This window comes from Galleria mellonella, unplaced genomic scaffold, assembly GCF_026898425.1.
Source record: "Galleria mellonella isolate WM207_F2 unplaced genomic scaffold, CSIRO_AGI_GalMel_v1 utg4799, whole genome shotgun sequence".
Classification (NCBI taxonomy): domain Eukaryota; kingdom Metazoa; phylum Arthropoda; class Insecta; order Lepidoptera; family Pyralidae; genus Galleria; species Galleria mellonella.
Genome location: NW_026442105.1, coordinates 1 through 26,068, shown reverse-complemented (window position 1 = coordinate 26,068; position 26,068 = coordinate 1). Strand labels below are relative to the sequence as shown.

At 31.3% G+C, this 26,068-nt stretch overlaps 2 protein-coding genes and 1 long non-coding RNA gene across 4 annotated transcripts; 2 read left to right on the top strand and 1 right to left on the bottom strand.

Annotated features, from left to right (window-relative positions):
- The first annotated feature begins 745 nt into the window (after positions 1-745).
- On the top strand, positions 746-7,097 carry LOC113516958 (general transcription factor 3C polypeptide 5). The gene is made up of 8 exons (XM_026901467.3): positions 746-1,101; positions 2,622-2,829; positions 3,529-3,640; positions 3,933-4,218; positions 4,459-4,669; positions 5,026-5,204; positions 5,921-6,103; positions 6,965-7,097. The coding sequence occupies exons 1-8, from the start codon at positions 991-993 to the stop codon at positions 7,040-7,042; spliced, it is 1,368 nt and encodes a 455-aa protein (XP_026757268.2). The 5' UTR covers positions 746-990; the 3' UTR covers positions 7,043-7,097.
- LOC128201490 (uncharacterized) lies at positions 5,923-10,393 on the bottom strand. The gene is made up of 3 exons (XR_008253259.1): positions 10,214-10,393; positions 9,554-9,684; positions 5,923-6,055 (listed from the first exon to the last, which is right to left on the bottom strand). It is a non-coding gene; the product is annotated as an uncharacterized LOC128201490 (long non-coding RNA).
- A 1,606-nt stretch (positions 10,394-11,999) lies between these two features.
- Positions 12,000-26,038, top strand: LOC128201489 (clavesin-1-like). Of its 2 annotated transcripts, none has more exons than XM_052898636.1 (3): positions 12,000-12,156; positions 16,044-16,286; positions 25,710-26,038. In XM_052898636.1, the coding sequence occupies exons 2-3, from the start codon at positions 16,059-16,061 to the stop codon at positions 26,010-26,012; spliced, it is 531 nt and encodes a 176-aa protein (XP_052754596.1). In that variant the 5' UTR covers positions 12,000-12,156; positions 16,044-16,058; the 3' UTR covers positions 26,013-26,038. The 2 variants fall into 2 exon arrangements, with proteins under 2 accessions (XP_052754596.1, XP_052754597.1); XM_052898637.1 differs by lacking the exon at positions 12,000-12,156 and adding an exon at positions 12,180-12,353.
- Positions 26,039-26,068: the final 30 nt, after the last annotated feature.

Below are 26,068 nucleotides of genomic sequence, written 5' to 3'. Positions count from 1 at the left end.
GAGCTATATTTGCGGAAATTAAACATTAATTCTATACGAACCTCTACACAACGCCCTCATTTTTTTCTGGGTCTCTTACCGCCCCCCTTTAGGCTTGTAGCGCCCACAAGGGGTCGTTATCGCCCAATTTGGGAAAGGCTGGTCTAGAGAGTATAGTAACTGCTAAAGATGTTATCATAAACAGTACTCCCACGATGCCGATTCTTGTTATTTCAGTAATATTTGTGATATTATCTATATCAATATCAAATAAAAAGTATTTACATATCAAATTCGTATTATTTTTTTTTTCAGATTAATTAATCAAAATTTGATAATATTCGTAATTTATGCAATAAAATTAATGGGTAATTGTGTAAAAATGTTTCTGCTCGTTAATTTTTGTTATACATCTTAAAATGGTAAACAAGCTGACGGATACTGGTAACCGTCGCCTATAGACATGAATATTACCATGGACAGGTAAAGTATACTGTGTCGTTCATATCCTTTATGCGTTGCCATTTATTTTTTGGAGATATGAAGTTCTTGTATAATGTACATACAACTGCAGTTTTTTTTTTTTTTTTTTCGTTGTTTGCTTTATCATTTTCACTACGTTTGATCATAAATCACAATTCATGAAAAAACGTAGTGAAATTCGTTACAGTTTGAAATTGAGTAAAAAAGGTAATCTTATAGGCGAAAAAATATTTGACAGTTGGGTAAAAATAAAAAATAGCATCTGGCAACCGTGGATGACTGATAGATCTTTAGACTTAGCGGTGACATTAATTTGTGGTGACATCTGCCATATGGAAATATTTCAAAAGTGTGTTCTATTTTGTTGTTTACCGTGTTATTTGTTTGGTTATATTAATATAAATAGTTAAAGTATTAAAATATATATTTAGTCAAAACATACAATGGGTATCACGCTTTCATAAAATATTGATAAGTAAAGTTGTAAGTCGGTGGTTAAAACTAAATTTTCTATGGAAAATTGAAAATATGGAAACTGATAACTCAAATAGGGAATTAGTATGTATACAGTTTCCAGGGATCGTGAAAAATAATGAAAAAGCCTTGAGATGCCTGGGTGGCATCAAAAATATATCACAGGTTTGTATTTTTATTTATAATATTTAACAATATACTAGAAGACATACTCTTACCTAAGTACCCATATTCATGTCTATAGCCGACAGTTACCATTTTCCATCACATAGGCCGTCAGCTTGTTTGCTATTCTAAAGTATAAAAAAAATCTTATGTCAATGTCTACTCTTAGGAACGGTTGTTGTTGTTTAGTTGTTATTAATGACGGAATGGAAAATATCTACTTTATAACGATTTTTTAAAATATTGACTTTGCCACATGCAGGCAGTGGCAGGCAGTGCCAACGACCTAGCATTAGCAGTTCAAATCTGAACTTTTGAGAAGGCTGAAGAAAACTAGTATTTCATGTACTGGATACTTTTACAACAGTACTCTCAGGCCTAATCCATCTAAACCTTTGTTCTGCATTGTCCACTTATGAAATCCGAGGCAAAATTAACATTTAATATTTCCTGATGAAGTATGCAAGTTGAACAGTGTGCTAGTTTCCATTATCTGGGTATTACTCTAGATAGGCCACTCACATAAAAAACTCACTGCCTCAATGTAAAACAACAAATAGGTATAACAAGAAGAATGAAGAAAGATGCCTAATATCCACATCTTGGACTGTACATTCTTCATATCCCTGGTCTAGCATTAGCTTTCTGTGTCAATGTTGTATTAAATGAAACATGTGATATTATAACTGGCTGCTTGAAACCTAGACTTTTCTATACATTGTACTCGCTCGCAGGAATTGCCTTGTCAGAGGTATGCAACATGTGTAAAATCAAAAAAGAGAAAAAGGGGACATATGTTCGACTTTCTCTATACAAACATTTATTACCAAATGCTTCCTTAAAAAGTCATAGGAGCTTTTTTAGACATACAAATGTTTCAACTGTGACTTGGATTGTAATTGCAGACTATGTCTCAATTTCTGTCTTGTCCATTGTGTTCTTAATCTTGCATTAAAGGGGATATGAACAAGGCAATCAACTGCGCTATGGAAGTTGCTAAGTTCTGGTCCAAATATATTTAGGGGGGGGGGAAAGGGATTGTTAGTAATGGAGACTGAGAATCCCATTGCTAGCAATATACCCAACCAGGTCGACCTCTTTGCAGTTCTCCCTGGAAACTATCATGGTTAATTCCTGATAAATTCATCATGATGGGCTAACGGGCCTGTTTTCATTCTCATCTATCACCCTTCACTGCTGCTGCTCCGCAAGCATATACCGTTAGCGCAGAAGGGCTTACTATATCATTTTCACTCATCAAAAAAAAAATATTTAGGTTGTTTATTTACTTTAAGACTTGTTAAAGTAAATAAGCAACCTTACCACTTAACCTAACCACTTGGATGGTAAAAATTGAACAAATTAAAGGTGCAATTAAGGAATTTGCAAGAAATCCATGGTTGTACTCAATAAATCGCTGTATAGCTAGAATTTAGCAGAATTTTTATGATTTACTTGCTTAAATTTTTAAACTGAATTAGATTTTGTTGTTGTTTTAAATATAATTTATATCTTTACAGGTATATTCACATCCCACTAAAAAGCGCTTAGGACTGTGCTTCCAACCAGATAATCCCTATGTAAAGAAAATATATGCAGATGAAAAACCCACAGCTGGTGTTGTGATAAAAGTTAGAGTGAAAAAAACCATAGAAAACAATGAAGTAAAGAGAGAAGTTATGTCTACAGCAATTGTTGGGCGAGTGAGCAAAATCTTCAAATTTGAATGTTAGTAGTCTATATATTGTATAATATTTTCTATATCTATGATACTGTTTTACAAGTTATTTGTGTACATACTCTCTTTATTACACTTTAATAAATTTAATACACAAAATTTCCATAATTTCAAATGTTATGTATAAAATAAACTGTAATAATGTAGTTTTGATAGTACTTGGTGAAATTTTTAAATTGTCATAATTTTTTTTTAACTAGTATAATATAATGTCATATTCATAATTACACTATAATAAAATTATTTATAGACATAATATACATAATTTATGTATGATCGAAGAAGTTGACTACCTCCAAGATCAACTGTGTCACATTGCATTGATGAGGTTCCGGGTTCGATCCTGGTCTATCCAATTTAGGAAAAGACCCTTCCTGAATTTGTTTAGATCTGGGTGTTCTTGGTTGTTTTCCCAGATATTCATTATTTGGTTCTTCATAACTCAGGATATCCTAGGTTGAAGATTAAGTCATGAATACAATTATTGGAACTCTTAGAAAAAAATAATGTGTTCATAACCTATTAATTTAAATAAATTAGAATGTGTTATGGAAAAATCGGTTAAGTATAACAATAATCAGAAAATCCTGGAATAATACTATTTAAAAAAAAATAGTACACAATATTGTAGTTATTATACTTATATGTAGTTATATACACTAATTGCTTTATATTTCTTTCACTTACAGCCATGTGTGACTTTCAATACCTTCCTGTAGAGGAAAAGCCAGGGTCTAGTCAGGGTCAGTGTGTATTGGAGAAGTTGTTACCAACAGGCCTAGAAGACACTGGTTTTATGTCGTAAGTAGTAATTGTTTTTTTTTTATTTCTACCCCTGGATTATATATAATAAATAATAATAATAAATAAATAATAAATACACAACATAGCATTTGATATTTTTTAGGAGAATGAATTTATGTTAGAAATATTTAATTTTTTAAGTGTAAATTTTACTGCTGTATTTAATTTTTTTTAAATAAGAATATGTAATAATAGTTTTTAGACAAAGGTGCATACAAACAACTAGGTAGGTATTTGGGTTTATTATTCATAATTTATATTGTATTCATAATTTATTTTTTGTTTATAGGGAACCTTCACAATTATTTATAGTTCCATCCCACTTCACAAGATCTGATAAACCAGTAGGCTATATGTACACAGACAAAAGGTACCAGGAAAAGAAGGCAATCACAGATAATGAGGATAATCTTCACTATAGATTGAGACTTGAGAGAGGAATGCCTACAGCTGGTGTACCATTTAATCTAATAGATAACTTACCTACAGAACCTCAAGAGTTTTATGTTAAACAAAAAATTGAAAGATTGTCAACTTATCCTGCTCTACAAAATGAATATGACCTTGTTCAAAAGGTAAAATTAAAATTTTTATAAAAAATTTAAAAAGTTACCACCACTATATAAAGAAAGGTTAAATAACAATAATATTACTTAAAAAATGTTTAATATGTATATTTGGTTCTAATTGTATATTATTAATAAAGATATTTATTAGAATAAAATAATATATAGAATTACAGTTAAACTAATTAGTAACTTTAAATGAAATAAAAGTATTTTTTAAGTATTATAATATGAAATGTTATCTTTCAGCTATTTGATGAGAGGCCTATTTGGTCAATGAATTTAGTGAAATATCACAGTAAAGTAAGGACTCCTTCATTGAAAATAATTCTGCCGTGTTTAGCGTTTTATATGAAGTCTGGACCCTGGAAGATGCTGTGGGTCAAGTATGGCTATGATCCCCGAAAGGACCCTGCTGCTCGGATGTACCAATCATTGGATTTTAGGGTTAGACATACAGGTAGTTGATCTATTGCTTTCATGGTCAAATTCTATTTATCTATTTACAATATATTATAAAATCTCACCATATTTAATTTGTGTCCTACGTAAAATAGAGGTTTATCTCTGGTGGGCAAAATTTTCTCATTATGTTCTAAGTGCAAATCTAAAATTAATTTTATTTGAGTCGGCCTACAAAAGCTCAAATCTTTCTTTAAATTGTCCTTTATTGTAATTCTACTGTAGTTTAATGGTACAATAAGGTTAAATTCTTCATTCTGATATTTAAAATTCCTAAATGTCGGTTTATGCATCTTAAAAAAAAAATATATATATATTTTTTGTTTGCCTAAATTGGTGTTTTCATATTTTCAGTGGGCATACACTCTGTGGTCTTGACGCGTGAACACGCCCAGTACAAGAGAGCAGACCGCGTACGTAGCAAACATAAACATCGAAACATCAGTGATACCAGCGCGAACGAGGAAATAACAGAAGCAACCGTCTACTTCCGGCCTGGTGTACCGCCGTCTCAGCGCCAAGTATATTACCAGGTAGGTGGTGGTTTTGTTACATATTATTACGTAATGCATATACATTTCGATTTGTAAGAATGGGACTATATTTTTTTTATAGAAATGAGTGGTTAACAAGTAAGTTGTTGGCCCACCTATTGGTAAATGGTAACCGTCGTCTACTACTAATATTATAAATGAGAGTTTGTTTGTTAAGTAAATAAATTTGAAAGTAAGTTAAAACACTTACATGTTTGTAATTATTGAATATTATCATCATTATCATATTAGCCATTAACTGTCCACTGTTAAACTTAGGCGTCTCCCTTAAGGGGGTTTTATCAATAGTTGCCACACTTGGCAGACGGGTTGGCAACCACAGGCTTTGGTGATATTTCAAAAGAGGCGCTGCTGCTCATTCTTCGACCATTAAGTTGCCTTAGTCGCCGTCGACGGCACCTACGAAAAAGGAAGGAGTGGCCCATTCCATTCCGGGACTACACGACATGACTGAATATTTGGTACTTTGGACCATATCTATATAAAATTGTCCTAAGATTCATAAGAATAATTATGAATTAACACAGATAATTTTTATTCCATTGTAAGGGCCCATAACTTAACTGTAACTTACGACAAGTTACAGCTAGTATATCATAAAAAGAAAAACTGTTAAAACTGGCTTTATTTGTCAAATGATTAATTTTAGATATTAAATGGTTGTATTATTGTGAATTCATCACGTCTTGTTACAGTTGTGCGATATAAAATTGCCCGAAGTGGAAGAGTTATTAGCGAAAGAGCCACCACCTGGTTACCTTTGCCACCCTAAACGCGGCTGGCTACCACCCAAAGGCGAGGAGACATGCCGTGACCACATGTTTGAGTACCTTAAACAAATGGTGATATCCAATTACAGTGCCGATGTGAAATTTGAGGTAAATATTTTTAAGCTTTTGTATTGTATGTACAAATAAGATGTTGTTCTAAATAGAAGATTGCGTAATGAAAAATTGGAAAAAGTTGCCTGAAAAGTTACAAAAAGTATGGTTATTTTTTTATGCACTCTTAGTCATAACTTTTTATATTTACACTTTATACTATATTTACTTACAATATATTTAAATTATTATTTTTTGTTTTGTTTTCAAATTTTTAAATTGCATCATGACATATAAAAGATCACAAAGAAGGTAAAAACGTATCAAAGTGCGCATATGCTCCTATAATATGATCGATATCTAGAAATATATTATTACTTGATGCTAATGAATTAAAAATGACAAAACATATCTTATTATTAATTTGTTTATACATTTCTAGTAGCTTCTCATTTACAAAACCAAGGTTTCAAAGCCACCACAAAAATATTATCGACATGGTATATATTGGATCAGTTAGTACCAAAGTATTGCTAGCTAATTATAGTAATTTTTGTTAATTTCTGCGTTCTTTACCTACGTACGAATTGTCAAAGACATTAAGACTAAAAATCTTTATATTAAATAGAGTCTAAGTTATTATTTAAAATTATCATTATTATACAAAATCGATTTTGTATAAAACTAAAAAAAAGCATCATTTTTTAATTTAACTGGCCAGTAATATTAGGTAGCCATGTTTTTACCTAAGCGTACATTCTGTCTAGATTAATACTACAAAGTTTAATTCTTTTAATAAATCATAAATCCCTTTTAATTAATTAATAGTGAATGTATTATATTATGTTTATTTCTCGATTTATCAACTCATTTTAAGCTCTATAATTACTGCATATTTATATTTTACTTGTTTTGCAGCAAGGAAGCAGCGATGAAGACAACTCTGAAGATGAAGGTAGCAGTGCTATCGGAACTGAAGTTGACGAAGCTCAATAAATGTATATTGTATGTGTATATATGTAAATATACAATTGTATTAAAGTAATAAAAAGTATTATTCAATATACTTTTTCCAATTATATTTTGTACAGGGTTGCTACTTAAAAAGTTTTTGCAGTTAAAAAATGTGTCAAAACATCAGTGACTGCTTCCACCTCTCACTTTTTTCGTTTCCAGTATTAATTATGTCCAAATTCCTAATTATCCTCTTTGCTAATTTTCGTGAACAAAACTCAATATACGTATTAATATCCAAACCTAATATTTATTACATTGTTTTATAGATATGGACATGGAATATCTAATATTAAGTATGATAAAAAAATCTAATGTGATGTAGGTACTAATAAGTATTTTGTGGTTATTTACTAAAGTAATTACTATTTACTAAAATTAATAATAGACTCATGAACTAGCTACTTAAGTAGAGAGATCAAAACATACCGAGTCATCCCGTTTTTCAGTTTTTTGTGTCTTAGGTAATTACATCGTACAACATACAATTTTAGTAAGACAATGCTAAATAACATATAGTTATGTGCAAGTCGTAATTTTACACAGAGGTATCTATCAACTGTAGAAGTAGAATGGGTAGCTCTGTCACACCCGAGTTTCTGCTATGAAGCAGCTGTGCTTAAAAGGGTATGTATGTTATGGGGGGTGATATATGGCAGTAATTTACATGGTATGGAGGTGTAACAGTTTAGTCGTCAGGAATCAGTGGCGGACTTATCAGCAGATTTGTAGGCTAGAGCCTAGGACGGCAGATTTTTGTGATGGTAGGGGTGGGAGGGACATTGCCTGCCCTACACCACCTACAGGGCGGGCCGTCGCGTTGGATCTTATCTTATATTCGCATATGGGGCCAGCTAAGCTGCTAAGCACGTCGACCCATTTAGATCTTTTGTGCTTCCCCCTGTCGCGTTGGATACTCGGTAGTCGTACAAACGGGAACCCAGGATCCAACATAAGCGCCTCGAGGTACGTCGTGTGGTTTTTAGTGGGTACGAATCCCACACACCCCAGCTGCCCTCCAAAAAAAAAAAGAACGGCAGATATTAGGTATGGCAGATTTGGTATCAAAAGTTATAATTTCTTTGACCAAACATTTTTAATAACCTGATTGTGGCCAAATTTTAATAGTCCACTGATGGACAAATGTGTAAATCCGCTACTAGGGGGAGAAGGGATTGTTAGTAATGGAGATCAGCATCCCCATTGCTAGTAATAAATCCTATCAGGTCGACCTCGCGGTTTTCTCTGGAAACCATGGTGATTGATTTATTGTTTAATTTGTCACGATGACTGCTTCATCTTCACCTATCATCACTCATTGGTATTCCGCCAGCGTATACCGATAGCGCAGGCGGGGTTAAAATTACATTATCATCCCTTAAAAAAATCCGCCACTATCAATGGCAACGTATGATAGATACCATGGACAATAATGGACATCAAAAAATTTCTTAAGGTTCACGGTATTGCCGTCTAAGATCATCGTTATAGTCGTGTTCGTCCACGATAATATCGTACGGCAAATTATTATAAAAGTGACCAAATGTATATAATAGATAATACTATGCTTTTGGGGGAGAGGGATTGTTAGTAATGGAGACTGAGAATCCTATTGCTAGCAATATACCCAACCAGGTCGACCTCCTCACGATTCTCCCTGGAAACTATCATGGTTAATTCCTGATGAATTCATCATGATGGGCTAACTGACCTGTTTTCATTCTCATCTATCGTTGGTGCTCCGCCAGCGTATCCCGTTAGCGCAGGCGGGGTTACCATATAATTTTCACCCATCAAAAAAAAAAAATGCTATGCTTCTAAATATTGCTCGATGATATTGTGGATATGTATGATGTGATGATTAAGTACGTATATCATGGATATTCGTGGCAAAATGATATCGTGAAAGGTAAATTAAAAGCATATGTAAATAATTGCATTCATTTTGCTTACTTATTCGGCGGATTATTGTATTATTATTATTTAGTTATTACTAGTTGACGCCAAACAAATAGACAAGCAAATTAATTATTATGTAATTGGAGACTAAAAGTTTTATATTTCGATTATTAATTCGACAGTTTTTTTTTTGTTAAAGTTTAATTTTATTTTTCGCTTTTTAGATCCTTTTATTCATCTCTTTATTGTTTTGTTAAAAAGTTTTATAAATTGCCATTGTCCAGTTATAAATACTAGTTATACTAGCAAAGGTGGATTTATCCTTTGCTGCTACTCATCGGGTTATTTATTTTTTTAATACGAATTATCTCTCCAGTTGTAGCAAAGAATACATATTTACAAAATTTTTGTATAACAAAGGAAAACGACGTCTATATAAGTATTTTTACATTTGTTTGTCATACGATAATAACTAGTACATAAATTATTTAAATGTATCAATCTTAAAATGCTTAATCACAATATTCTGTATATTGATGTGATTAGAATTTAAATCGAGGTCAATTTTACTACGATATAAGAATGCACGCTTACCGCTAAAAAAATTTGCTGTAGCTCCGCAGTTTCAGAACTCTTTTGTCAACATCTCCAAAAGAATTGAGGTTCAAGGTGCCGACATCTTCAGTAACGTCCAATTCCGGTGTCATTTAGAAGTCAAAGCCTAGCTGACATTGAAAAAGCTCAATGTACATGTATTATGTTAAATAAGATAAAGCAATGTTTAACAAAAACGAAGACAATGTTTGACTCGCTTATAATATATTTTATCTGGCATTTACAAACCAAGTAGTGTGGTGTTATGTATGAAATGATGTAGGACATTAAAATCATTTTGGGTGTTAAAATAAATACTTTTCCCAGAGAAACTTAACAGAGAACTTAAAAATGTAAAGTAATAATAAAATTATTTAAAAGAGCAACACGCAAGTTTTTTGCTCGTTCTTCTTGTGATGAGACAGCTTTCCGAACGAGCGGTAGATTAAAAAAAATGTAATGACTATTCAAAAGTGCTTCAATGTAAGTTTATTTGAATAAATGATTTTCTATTCTATTCTAAAACATGGATCGACAAATGACAAAAATACAGAGTCCTTTATACTAATTTAAAAGCTGGATGCGCTATGTCAATATGGAAGGTTCACATGTTTTTTTGTTTTTCAGACCAGATGGAAAGTGCTGATCGACTATACATACCATTTGCATATTGGCCTCAACTTTTTCCATTTCTTTTTGTTTTTGAAGTCTTCATAGTAATACAAAAATGTTCGATAATACTCAATAAAACTGTTACAATTGTTTTCAGAGTACGGATGAATCACAACATAAAGAGGAGGGCATGATGTCTCGATAAGTTGAGTGCTCGCTGTACTTTGGACTAACCTCCTGTTAGTCATAAAGTTGAATAAAGGATTATAATATTTTCATCATTTTATATCCAAAATAGCGGTCATCTATAAATACCTACATTTTTTTATTATCCATAAAATTATAAAAAAGGTAGCTGTATTCCACGGCTTTGTCCGTGGTCATATCGTAATGTTGAGTAGCCAGTAATCTTCTTTAAGAAATAAGCTATCAAATAAAAAAAAAGATATCAGACTGGTAACTCCAGATATTAGCACATTAAACGGACAATCAAACTCTTCTGCTTTTACCAGAGGGAGACTTTGTACAAAAGTCGTTTGCTTGGCGCCTCTGTCCCATTTACGTTTCTACCGTGAAGCAGTCGTGTTTGCATGGCTGTGTTTTAGTTTGAACGGTGGGATATGGCAATGAATTTACAGGGTACAGAGGAATAACACCTGAGTCTTCAGGAATGGCAATGCATGGGGGGTATTATAGGCGAAACAGTATACTCTGTTATGTCCATGGTACTGCTCATGTCTATAGGCGACGGTTACCACTTTCCATCAGGTGGGCCGTCAGCTTGTTTACCATTCTAAATTGCATAAAAAAAAAATCAAAAAATAACGATATCTAAAATTTCCTTCATTACCCTATCGCTTGTTAAAAAATTATCAAAAATGGAACATAATTATTGAATAACGCGTAACATACAAAAAATAAGGGCGAATTGAGATCATCTATATTTTTTAGTCTTAAAAATAGTAACAGTGTAATCGACATAGATATCTAACCTATTTATTTTTCAAACAAACTTTCCTACATCTACATGATTTTTGCGAGAGAGAGGCATTTATTTATTTATTATTTACCTACATTGGTAATGTCTTGTCCAAGACAAAATAAAATATAATACTAAGTACTAATTAATAAAAAACTAATTAGTTTAAATAACAATTAAATTGATAGCTAATTGGTTGTTAGCTCGATTCATGGTCTCTGCAACAAAGTTGTCTACGTGTAAATAGTTATGATTGACGACCTATTTTATTTCCCCGATGCCGCATTGGCAGAGAAGAATATGGAAGTTTCTTTTTTATTAATATTTAAGTAATATAATAATATAAATATTTAAATAAATTAAGGATTATGGTTTAACCTTAAAATTATTAATATCAAATCAAAAAATTGTATAAGCATACAATACATACATACTTACTCTACAAGTATTGTAAACTATCTTTACTAATACTTATCAGAAACGTGAAAGTTTGTTTGTTATGTCTTGGCGCTTTAACAGTTTAATTAATTCTCTTGAAATTTGGTATACACGTAGTAGGTATATGTAAATACTTTAATGCGTCAATTTATTGTGTTGTTAAGGAATAGCCATACTAGAACGGGCGAGCGCAAGTAAAATTTATTACATGTCCTTCCAGACTTGTGGGTTCGTCTTAATACTCGTACATTAGATCGTGTATGAAAATGCAACCAATAGCGATGAACCATCAATGTGTCTGATGTAGTCTCTAATTATTATAATATATATTATTTTTGTACTTATTTATCTTCCGTCCGTTGCGACATAGTCCTTTGCGTTATCTTAGTTTTCAACCCTCCGTTGATTATGAACTCGGGAGAACAAAGCGGCTGCACCTTATCATATCTACGAGTATAAAATAGCAGCGATGACGCGCACGCGCACACTCGCCTGCACTTCTTACACGACGCACGTCCGATTTCCCGCCATTTAAAATTTTCGCCGGCGCGTGAGTTTCCACAACGCGTGTGAGGTTAGTGTGTATTTACATTTATAACATTTTTTATTAAGTACTTATATGATAAAGCAACCAATTCATATCAGTTCGGTGATACACTTTGTGCCGTGAACGTGCCTTGAAGATTTTTGTTTAGTGCATGTGTACGTAAAACGAAATATAAACAAAATATATAGTGGTTATTTTTATTAAATTAAAAAGACTCAAGGCTGGTAAGAAATATTATTAATAATACAATAATATAAACTATAAGAAGGGAAACTAATTCATTCTTGTAAATGATTATTTTTTAATTTAATTAATGTACAAAAAAATATATGTATATAAAATTATATATTTTCTCTTGTGGACATAAACACGCTTTTTTTTTGTTATTTAGCTAAATATTTATTACTTACAAGTTAGCATTTTAATTGGAACAAATACAATATGATTACATCGGCTTGTGTAGGATTGAATAAATTACAAATAGCTAATTACCTACAGTAGAAGAAGACCACCCAGACATAGGTAGATCTTAAATTATATAGGAAGAACATCGAGTCTTAAATATGGGTCATCCTTTTTTTTATTAGTGTTCTATTAAGTGTTCTATATTTTTACGCACACAATGTATCTTGACTTATCTATATTTAATTATTTAATAAATAAAATTAATTTTTGCGCTTTAAAAAGGTGCAAAAATTATAAAACAAAAAAATAGAACTAATAAAGGAATCACTTATAACCGCTAAGTACCTTAAATTTTAAGAACATTTCTTTTAAAGAAATCGCTCTATTTTTAGTGTTGCAAGTATTCAGAAAAAATCCTCACAATTGATAAAAATTCTCGAAATGAGGTGAATTTTTTTATCTGAAAGGAAAATACTTTCAGACTGGTGCCATAAAAATTATCAAAATCAAGTTTTGCCGCAACCGAAATCGTTTTTTTCTTTTTGTAGAAAATAATAATTCAAAATTGTATAAATATATTATAGTATCCATATTATTACGTATTTACACACACATACATATGGATAAAAAGTTGATATGTATTTTGTAAAGCGTTTGTATATAATTTAAGGTACATACTTACTACTTGTTTATAAATATATAACTGTCTTTCATAAAATATTTAAATTAATTATAAATTCAATGGTTTAGTCAATGTGGACTTGACTTTAACTTTTAAGGATAACGATAAAATAGGTGGTGCATTTATGTTTAATTTGTAATAACTTGAATATTTTATTTAAAAGAAAAAACTTATTCTTTCTTTTATCTTTTGAATAGACACGTTTTCTCTCGCCCATTTTTTAAGCAATTCTAAAACAAACGAGGTTCGACTGTATTTTTATTAACTTTATATTTTATATACTCGTTAAATCTATAATATAATATTGACAATTCTTTTTTAAATTCTTACGGTTTATATATTATTTATACTTTTATATGTAGTTGTTTAGTAACGATTATGATAAAAGGAAAATTTATATATTTATGTTTAAAATATTACGTGATGTTTCGCCAAATTGATACCAATTTTAATGATACTTTTTGGAGTTGATGGGATTTAATTCATTACAATTGAATTAGTTATATTAGAATTGTTACAATCGAAGTAGTGGTATTTTTTTTCTGTAAAATCTAGTTGTTTGTAAAATATTAATTTCTGTAAACTCAATTTCTTACCTGATAATTGAGTAGACGTAATTAGTTATTCAATTTCTGACTGGTTTCTTGATAATTCATATTCTAGGGCTGGTGTTAATTTACAAGCGAGAAATATGTGTTTTTAAACAATCAAGTCAAAGGCACGTGCTATGATGTGCGAAGAATATATAATAAGTTCTTGCCTTGTGGCCAGTGTCATGAGAATTTATCTCTAATAGCCACAAATGACAATGAGTGAAAATTTTGCTTTAATTTTAGATTATTTAATAATTTAACAAAATATGGTTTGACATAAAAAGATTCGTATAATTATAATTATAATCACACTATATTAAAATCATGTGTAGTTATTATTAATTTCGAAAGGGGCATCCAGCAACGCGATACCTAAATTGGTAAGAACACTGGCTCTGACATGAAGTGAAAGGTGCGGGTTCAAATCTCAATAAAAGAAATATAATTCTTTGTTTCTACTAAGTTCTTAAGATTTTATTGTATAAATAAAATCTTTTTTTTATATAATTATATCTAGATACTTGTTCAATTTTATTCTTTAATTTACGCAACCAATGAAGTAAATGCAGGTTCTCTTAAAATACCGGTAGGTATATCCTATATCTAAATTGTACCTACATTTCTCGATAAGGAAGAACGTACGATACGTAACGAACGTACTTTCGAATTTTTCGTTAACATACGTATGTTTTTTATGATTGTGGCATTTCGTGTCAACCATTTAACATCTCATTAAAACAGATAAGATAACGAGTCATTCATATTGATGTAGACCCTAGGATTCATATCATTTTATTAAGATTTTGGTAGATATTTCTTTAAAGAGTTTTAGTTTATTATTAGTAGCTTTTTTCACGAATATTATATGTAGATGTAAGTATGAGAATTTATTTCAAATTTGCAGTGTTTCCGTTGCAAATATAAATATAGATCAGCCTGGGAAATAAAATGTAGTGGCAAAGGTAATACCATAGGTTTAAATAAAAATCAATAGATTACATAAAAAAAATTAATAATAAAATTAATAAATAAATTAATAATTAAATTAATAATGCAATGACGAGCAGTCCGTATTGTGGGAGATGCTGAAGTGAGAAAAACTCTAGAACTTCTACAGTTACGTAGAGATGTAGTCTCCTTCACTGTTTTCTGCCGCCTATTTATGGGGAGTGCTCAAATGAATTTCATTCCTACTTCCTCTTTCCGATATCCCACCATTGAAGTTGGGCCCGCGACTACATCCACACGGTTGACCGCCTGCGTTCGCTTACAAATAAGTTTGCCAGCTCTTACGTAAACCGTACCGTAACAATGTGGAATAGCCTTTCCTTAGACATGTTTCCTTCATCCTGTAATCTCGGATCCTTAAAAGATAGCGTCAAAAAGTGTTTAGTGAACCGGCATAATGCTGTTAACGGTTGAGAGTAAATATTTTTTTTTTCGGTTGATCGTATTCATTAATAGTGTGGTCAGATGTCGTACTATAATGAAAAAAAAAATGTTACTACATGCAAACATAGTCACATTGCTGATAATACTAAAGTTTTAATGAGTCATATAAAAAATATAATTATAGCTAATTCGGCAAACGTCGTTTTGCCTTCTATCGTAATCTACCAGGTCACCTCAAGATGACAAATACAATATTATAAAATTTAATTAAAATATATTAAGGGGGTTTAGGAGATTAGTGTGAACGAATATCGTGACACTTGGTTTTCAGTTGTTGAATCATAGGTACATGATACCTACTGCGACAGCTATCAGTGTTAAAGTTAGTTTTAAATTAAGTCATGAACATAATAAACATCTCAAGGCGAGCCCTATGTTCAACAGTGGATAGTTCACGGCTGATATGACGATGATAATAATAAATTACAACCATTAGATAATCATGCCTACATTTTCTATTACGAGTACGGCATTATTATTTGAGTATTAGGGTTGACAAAGTGACATCCTTGGTGTTACAGGTGTTGATAAGCTACAGTAACCTCGTTTACTATTAGACAGGCCGTATGCTTGTTTGCCACCATAGTTGTATAAAAAAGTCATGTACTATAGTAATATTCTCTACTAATTTCTTTGCTTATGTTTTGCTACTAACGGAATCATATTTGGTCCATGTAAACATTGTCTTAATATGTGATAAGACACTGTTTATTTTCGTTGTTAATTAAATAACTTGAAACCTTCAATAAGTTTTATATTCTAAACTGTTTAATTATTTACAGAATACACCGTCAAAGATGAGTTCAAGCGATTTTAGGATAGAACGCAACGTCGAGTTGTCACCTGAAACTAAGGAGATTGCGGAACGGGAGTTGAGGGAGACACCAGAGCGAATGAGGGAAGCTATCGAGCGTCTCCGCGAACTCCTCAAGGAGAATGACGACTTGTACTTCAGTGATGATGACGAGATCCTAACTATTTTTCTTCGCCCATGCAAATGGTATCCGGAAAGTGCATTAGCTTTGGTGAGTAACTTTTAAATAAATATATTATTAAAATATAATTATTGTAGTATGCATTTTGTATACCTAATAGACAACTTCTGTGATTTAATATGATGCTTCGCATAAATAAAATTGTGGATTTGAATTCTGACCGAAAATATTTTAAATTTTTAATTGGTTCTCAGTAAGTCAGTTTAGAAACTAAAATGATTTCGGTCTTATTATTTCGGTTGTTTATTTAATATCAGCTGTACTCTTAGTATACTAGTTTCTACCGAAACTTACATACATTCCTAATCATTTGCTATAATTTCTTTTTGAAATTTTCTTTTTAACGCGGGAAATCCGAATTCTACGTAGGACAGTCGCGTATTTCAATGCCGTATATGATATATAAAAAGATGGAGTTTATTTATGTAAAGATAATTAACCTTAGCAATTTATTACATAAAAATTGTCCTATTTACCAATCTTTGTCTTTGTAGGTAATCAATAGATGATCTTAATTATCTTAACAATAAACAATACCTATACCACGCTGATCGTTATTCGAGTATACCTAGATATCACTGCACAGACCTATATTATGGTAGCGTTACGTTACTAAATAATCTAGAATAGAATTACAGTATTTGTTGAACTATTGCTTGATGTTTTGTTTGGAAATCGTGTCATAATTAGGATACATGGAGTTACAGCGTGCGCATAGATAGTTATGTGAAGTCATAGAACAATGACATAACTAGCATTGTCATGATATTCAAAATGATGTCGTAAATGGTTTCTTGTAACATTTTTACAGATAAAGTGTAATATGTCGATGTTATGATGATAGACTTTATTTTGTAAGTAGGTACAACTACTATTTCGTTGCGGTATGGATACTTAGTTTATCAGTACTTTTACACTCTACAGTTAAATATAGTATTTGTTAATCATACCTAAATAAAAAGGCAAGGTGCAGACTCATTCATTGACTCATCATTGTAAAGCTCAACAGTTAAGAATTAAAATATGAAATTGTAAGAAAATTCAGTCCTTAAAGACCTTTAAAATTTTTTTTATTCTTAAAGAAAAAAAAATGCATTCTTCAGCTGGATACTTTCCATGGACTCATCAATTCCATGCATACTATCTTAAAAGGGAGTGGCTATGTTTTAGTAATACTGAAATTTTGATGATCGTTAATTCATATTATATATTGTTTTTTACTGAGTCGATTGGATATTTTATTAAGATCAAGTTTTCTACCTATAATCTGTCTTTCTATATTTGGTACAAGTAGTACAAAATCTTGGCGTGGGTTTTATTTAGAATGACAGCGTATAAAATAAATCTTCAGAATAAAAAACCTTTACAGTAAATGATTTTTATGTCATTATGTTTTTTTTAATTGATAAACTTAATAACGCGATATGTTAATCATTGGCGTGTTTAAGATTGTTTTTCAGGGTGATCTGCCCCTTATAAAAGGCACATTGTGTACTCTTAGACATGCCTTTAGGCATAGTTAAAACTCGAACTCTGGGATGGGCACCAGACAATTCTGAGATGGACACGACGATAATTATACATATAAACAGTAAAATTATATAAATAATAAAATGATGCTTAACACGCATCCTACACTTTGTCCCGTTGTTTTTGCCCTTAGTCTAGAAACTATAGGACTAATAGATAAAACAGAATGTACCTACCTACCACAATGTTGTTCAGTACACTTAATTAATGATATATCTAATTAGATAAGAATAGGTCAGTCCTTGCATCATATTTTATGCGTTAATATTTGCCTTCATTATTCGTGTTGAATATACAAAGATGACTTAACAATGATTGGGTTGTTGTAACTTATTAAATAAAAGATATATCCCATTCGTGTTTCAACCGTGAAGCAGTTGTGTTTGCATGGCTGTGTTTCGGTTTGAAGAGTGGGATATGGCGTGTTACCCATTAAGGGTACAGAGGAATAACACCTGAGTCCTCAAGAATGGCAACGCATGGGGGGGTATCATGGGCGAAACAGTATACTCTGTTATGTCCATGATTCTGCTCATGTCTATAGGCGACGGTTACCACTTTCCATCAGGTGGGCCGTCAGCTTGTTTGCCATTCTGTTCAGTATAAAAAAAATATTTGTTGGTTAAGCATATCTCCGTAATATTGCGACTATTTGTTAATATTACCTGCCAGTGTAATTAAATATTATTTAAATTTATATGAGAAGCAATCACTTATCTTTGTTAGGGTAGTTTTTAAAGAAGTATTTAATGTCCTGGGAATCATTCATTCGCAGAATATTGACATATCCGTGTTTTTTTTTCTATTCCATTTTTACTAGATATTCTGTTTTGTTTCCTTATTTTAGCGGGCATAAGCCCGCGAGTTTATTTAATATTAACATAGAAAAAATCACGTTAATTTTGTTAAAATAAAACCGAAACTGAAATAATAATTTACATATTATAATGAAGTACTCGTAATACCAAAGGCCTTTTATTTCAGCTTTGTTTATTTTATCCACTGTCATTGCGATAAAAAGACATGCCAAGTTTGTTTACTAATTATGCCAGCCGAGTATATAGAAAAACAGAATATAGTTCTATGTTATACGTGACTTTATACAATCGATGGGTCATGCTGTATCTCATTATCTATATAAACCGTAATTATTTAAAGCTAGAGTTTTTAGTAATTTTTTTGTTAACATAAAAATAAATATATATTTACGAGTGTAATCTCAACTGGAATAGATAGAGGCTGCTGTTATTATTTTAATATAGTTACAAACAATAATAATAAATTTTAGAATCCACAAGACAAGCGCCGACCTTACGGCGGTATCTTAAATTAATTTGTTTATTTATTTCAAGTTCAGTTAAAATTAATTCTTCTTCTTTATCGGCGAGTGGAATCATTGTTTGTCAAATTATAGTGGAAATAATTTGACGAAGAATGATTGATAGAAATATGTAATAAAAATAAATAAACATGCTTGCGCCTGTAATTATGCAATAGGGTAGTCAGAAACATTTATCGACTAATACCGTTGTGGACAATATAATATTCATTTGTCCACATTTCGCTGAGTCACAGATAATGTAATAATACTATACATAATAGTAGCTGAGTATATTACAGTCCAGCGAAGCAAAGGGCGACTAATTTGGTTTCTTAACGGTGTTTATCGTCACCGGGGAGTTTTTTTTTTATAGGTGAAAATGGTATGGTAACCCCTCCTGCGCTAACGGGATACGCTGGCGGAGCACCAGTGAGGGGTGATAGATGAGAATGAAAACAGGCCAGTTAATTCCTGATGAATTCATCATGATGGGCTACATCATGATGAATTCATCAGGAATTAACCATGATAGTTTCCAGGGGGAACCGCGAGGAGGTCGACCTGGTTGGGTATATTGCTAGCATTGGGATTCTCAGTCTCCGTTACTAACAATCCCTTTCCCCCCAAATCGTCACCGGGGAGTTAGATAGATTATTAATGGACTCTTAAAGTTTTTAGTGTCTCGTCAAATCCAAACTCACTACATTTGACTTCTATAAGTTGGGATTGTGTAGGTATACCAGTAGTTCATAACTATCCTATTAATTTATAAATATTAATATTTGTATGGATGTATGGATGGATGCTTATTATTAATTTAAAGTATACTAAAAAAGATTTTGATATACTCTAAATTTTGTACACTACACGGGTAGTTATATTCTAACTTAGCACACAGGATACTTTATGTACTGATTCACGCAGGGAAAGCTGCGGGATATAGCTAGTCTTTTATAAAACATTAATTTTTACAGTTTAAAATGTTAAAGAACTGCTTATACCTATTCATAATATGTAATCAATGTCAAAGTTCATATTTTATCGTGAAATACACAGATAACGCTTATCAGTTGCGTATAGACGTGCACTGTAGGCCTTGTGGCATTGGCAGCATCATTTTATTCTACATAATTGTAATGTCCATAACAATTCATAAACTGTCCACTGTTGGACACGGATCCTCATAAAGGAAGGAGATTAGCGTACTAGTATTGCGTAGGGTAAAAAAGAACAGGCGTGGCGTAAGGGTTTTGATATGAATCTTTATAACTTTTTTTTATTTACCTTATCAATCGCTCAGAATAGTTGATGTTTTTTATTTATTTATTTATGGTTGCAGAGTTTATTAACCACAGGTACGGATTCCAAATCACAAGGTCATCATTTGGTTATCAAACCTTGCGAAATTTGCGAAACGGTTTTTGTTTGTTTTTTTTATAGCCACAAGATTAAAATTTTATTAACGTGTGCATACACAAGGTAATATTTATTAAGTACAGTAGGTGTTTGCGGTCCCTAACAAAAGTAATGATGAATATCTAACTAGCAATAAGTCTTCTATTTTTTTGTATTCATTTTTATTAATTATTAAGGTTTAAATAAATAAATAAGACCCACAAGTATTACACACAGTAGTAGAAAGTAAAAAGAAAATACTATTCCTAATCTATGATTATATATATATATATATATATATATATATATATATATATATATATATATATATATATATATATATATATATATATATATATATTACTTATAGGACTATATAGGAATATATGAGACTAAGAGGACAGTCTCGTAATGATTATAAATTGACGATTGATGATAAGAAATAATTCAACAATATTGTTGCTAACTAGCATGATCATGTTGAGTAATATATATTAATTTATAGTCAGCTTCATCGCTAATTATAAATTAATATATATCTAAAGTACCTATATCTATAGGCGCCGATTATGATAGCTCTTATTCCGGTACCTACTAAGCTAGATTATGATAACAGATTATTGCATATGGGCGGTAATTTATACATTAAATTAATTTAATAAACATTAAATGTTATGGGTCTGCATGAAGTGAAGAAATGTATACATAGGGATGGTCAGCGTGGCAGCGTCTTAAAACATCTCTAAAGCCTAACTGCGATTGCCAATCCGCCTGACAAGCGTGGCAACTACTGGCAAAACCTCCCAAGGGGGAGACTTATGTTCAGCAGTGGACAGTTAAAGGCTTATATGATACTTATTATCTTATTTTATTTGCGGGGATTGAATCCGCAATCATCAGTCGAGCAGGGTGCACTAACCTATTATCCAATTTTATTAAAAAAATGGTTCAAATTTGAATAATAAATTTGGCCTCAGTGACCTCTTTATCTATTTGTGTACTAACCGGATGTTCTAGTTAAAGACCAGATATGTAACATGATTATCTGTCACTTTTGAAAACAATTAAGTGTCTAGATAATAATTAACCGATGTGTCTTAGCAATTAAGTTAATGAAGATATTTATTCCAATAACAAAATTATATATTTGTTTGTTAATCATATTATTGACCGCTACATGACCGATAGGTATATTTTATCAGCAAAACATGTCTATGGATCGTACCATCATTTATTGTTAAAATGGGATATTTTTTTTTATGGGTGAAAATGGAATGGTAACTCCGCCTGCGCTAATGAGATACGCTAGCGGAGCACCAGTGAAGGGTGATTGATGAGAATGAATACAGGCCAGTTAGCCCATCATGATGAATTCATCAGGAATTAACCATGATAGTTTCCAGGGGAACCGCTGGTTGGGTATATTGCTAGCAATGGGATTCTTAGTCTCCATTACTAACAATCCCTTTCCCCCAAAATGGGATATTTGGTATATATTTACAGGGTGAAGTCAAAACCCTTAGCGGTATGTAAAACTAAGAATCTACTCATACTATCTAACATATTAGGACAGAAATTTCGTAAATCAATAATTTTAAAAGTACAACAATATTTGAGTCTTCCATGCTGAGTATAGTCCACGTCTAAATAAGTGGAAAAAGTACTAAGACAGATGAGTTAAGAAACTCCCTGCTAAATAAAAATCAGTGACTTACTCGTATAATACAATACAGAAAGTTAATAAATCAAAATGAAGTTAATTGGAATTGACAGACAGATCCGTTTCTTGTATATACAATAAACGATCTTGTCTTATTTTGGTTTTTTAAATGTATGTTATCCACAGTAATGCACAGATATTTTAAGGCTATAACGTTTCACTGCAGCTCATATTAACTAGATACTAATATTTTGACTAAGGAACAATGATGCAATTGGCTGCAATCGCAATTGCATGAATGTCTACTGACCGCTTACCGACCTTTCTATCTAACCCAATGCAGCAATTTGATATAACTATATATGTATATTGCAGTAAGTATATATGTATATAAAAAGGTACATACATATGTATTTAAAAAGTTAAGTAATTTATTATTTAAGTTTAAACTGTTTTCCCTTTAGGTTAGTTAAAATAAAATTACTATTTGCAATAAGTATACAACGTGATGTGTATTGTAAGAAACTGAAATCACAGAAATGGAATTTTATCTACATCGAAGTCCATTAGTATAACATTTACAAAATATATCTAATCTAAATACGAAGCAAATTTTTAAACTTTAGATACTAAATTCTTCAAGTTGCCGCCAACTGGAGTACATTATTGGTACAGATATCTTTCTTGGAAAGTTGGATGGTTGGTTGGATTCTGTTTTGTTATACCTCTTTCGCCACGTCCTATATATTATAGAAAAAGCACCTAATATTATCTATCTAAGGGTATATATTGTAAGAGATTGCTATTATTTAATTTTTTAAGGTCGTCACTTGACGTCATTGTCAGATTTACAAACATGTTACAAACAACAAAAAAATCAACGTCATTGTTAAACTTCGTAATACATCATCATACATATCTTTGACCCTTTTGGTTGTCAAAAATAGCTTACATGGTTTGTCTGTATCTACATGTGTACGTAACATGTTCGGATTGTTTGACTGCAATGGTTCATCGTCTAACCGGAATTACCGAACATAATATGAATTCACAATATTTTTTTGTAGTTAGTTTTTTTTTTATAAAAGATCGAATGGAAAGCGTTACTTAAAAAAAGTCTATCCCAGTACAGTATATCTTCACGGTAGTAATCTCAGTGCTTATTGCCACTTCAGTTGATTAATTTCTAGACTTAGTTATATTATGTTAACCACTTTAGTTCTTTGTCAGATCTTCTTACTCTGAATTACATTTTAAAGACATTCCAAGCATAGTCTTTACCATCACCTGTTAGATCAGCCTTACTATAAAAAAACTAGATAATACTTACTACAAAAATGAGATACAGAGATAATTTGTGAAGAAAATTGTTGTAGACAATGACTTGAATAACATGAAGTCTAGACAAATTACACACGAGCAGTTATTTGCGTTTCACAAATTATCTCATTTTAAAAAAATACAATAAAATTGGATTTATACTGTTTAAACGCACGTATGGGTGCTTTTAAGACAACTGGAAAATATCAAAATTGCTTAGAAATAGCAAAAACCTTGACGACAAATATATCTTTGTATGTTAAAGGAAAAACGTATCTATCAATCAAATATAAAAATCTTATGTTGTATGTAAATAGTATGTATGATATAATATAATGTAATAAATTTTTAACGATATTATGTCATTCTTGTGGTTCAGGATATCTTGCTTTCATTCTTATCGATTAAGTAAATAATTTAACTATGTAAACGAAATTCGACTTCGTTTCTAATATCTGTTCGTAAGTTAGTAGTAAATACTTTTCCTACCATATTATCGGAAACAAAGAGGAAATGGATCCATTGTTTGTAAGATAATATTATAAACTGTTATACGGTCGTTATGATAACAAGCGATTGCAGTGGCTAACGTGAAACTGTCAATATTTTTGTGTTTATGATCTCAGTTGAACCAAATCACATGTTACTTGTATTTTATAAGCAAAAAACTATGCACTTTGTTTAAATAGAGAATTCACGAAGTACAAATCGGTACTTGGTAGAAGTATTATGAATAGATAGTTGACTTTTGTAACAAACATCAAATTGAAACGCTATAATACAACAAACCTCGTGTGACCTAACACAAAAATGTTTTGTGTGACTTGCACTATTGCTGCACAACAATGAAAGTATACCACCAGTCATAATTATGTAATAGCGGCAATAATGAACGTTGGGAATTGGGATGTGAGTAAAAATTTAAAAGTTGATGAATTCAAATTGGTCAAATTTTAGATGGATCATATGGTAAATTAGATATTTGGGCTACTAATTAGATAGGCTCGATTATTGGTTATATCACAGATAATATTGTATTTAAATATTCGAGGTTATAATTTCTGACAACTTTTTAAATTCTGATTTAGAGTATATATGACCATTTTCTTGAAAACAAAATAGTAAATAGTAATAGTAAATAGTTAATAGTAAGTAAGGTAAATTAATATAAGCCCTTATTATATGTACTAGTATCACTACTATAATTAATAACAATAAATGTTACTGAACTGTATTTCAAATTACTATTTTTTATACCTAAATATAAACTATAAATCGTTCTGTATATTTTATTTTGTTGCTTTAAGGGCTAAATAGTTGTGTAATAAGTGGGACTATATTCAGGAAATTTAAAATATATATATATTAATTTAATTTAATGTGCATCGCGTCTCGCTAATCATCTAGCTATGTAATTATGTTCATTTTTCGTATGAAGCCAGACTACTTTCAAGGGAAAACTTACTCATGTAGATATATTAAAGACTAGAAATATACGTGTAAATAAATTCCATAAATAATATTCTGATATTTGACGTTCTAACGTCTAATCTTTATTATTTATCTCTCAAATATTCTTAGAAGATCCGAAAATGTGAGGAAACATTGTTATCAGAGACTTTCGTAGTCTCTAAATGTAGTAAATATACTTTTAATATATTTTTTATTATCGGACTATCTACACAGTGTTTTATGCAGTTTTGAATGTTAAACTAATTAACAAATTACTTTATTGCCTGACAAATTTCATGGATTTGATTTGTGATATACCTACTGTTAAGTCCAATGATGCCTAAGGGATGCCTAAGTTTATATGAATCCCAACCCATACTATGAGAATAGTATTACTATATAATTCAACTGCAGTTCCTGAGAACTAAAATCCTAGATGGAGGCATACATATGAAATATGAAGGAAGCGGTACCTTCACCTCCTTCATACTTATCCTATAATTTTATATATCCTTTAATTTCAGTCCCACACTTCAATTTGAATAGCAGCAAAATATTTTTTGAAAATCTGAATAGTTTCATAGTTATCTATGAATAGGTAATTTCCAAATTACAAGTATATCTTTGAATAGGGTGATTCCCAAAGTTACATTGGAAAAAACGTAACAAACGAAGTCATAAAAATAATTATAGACTTCCGCTCAGGAACTATATCGTCATGATAATTAAGTGACCGCTGAATTGAAATTAGACAAATAGCATTTATCTTTTACAGATGCGACGCTTAGCAGAATTCAGACGTGACAATGCAGCTTTTACTGACGATCTAGTGCCTGAACATGAGGAGGAGGCCTTCCTGCGGCATAAAATGGCCAATGTTATGAAGGGTCGTGACCACAAAGGAAGAAGGGTCCTCATAGTCAGTGTTGGTGGTAAGCATTTAATTATGTTGATATCTAGTAATAAAACTTCAATTGATCGATTCATGTCTTGTATAACACACAGCCGAAACCTAAATTCTAGATTCATGAAATATTTAAACAGAAGTTTTGTTATAGCACTAAAAGGAATTTCCTAAAATTTCTACGAGCATTGTTTAGTGTATGCCCAATATGTATAATACCTTAGTATAAA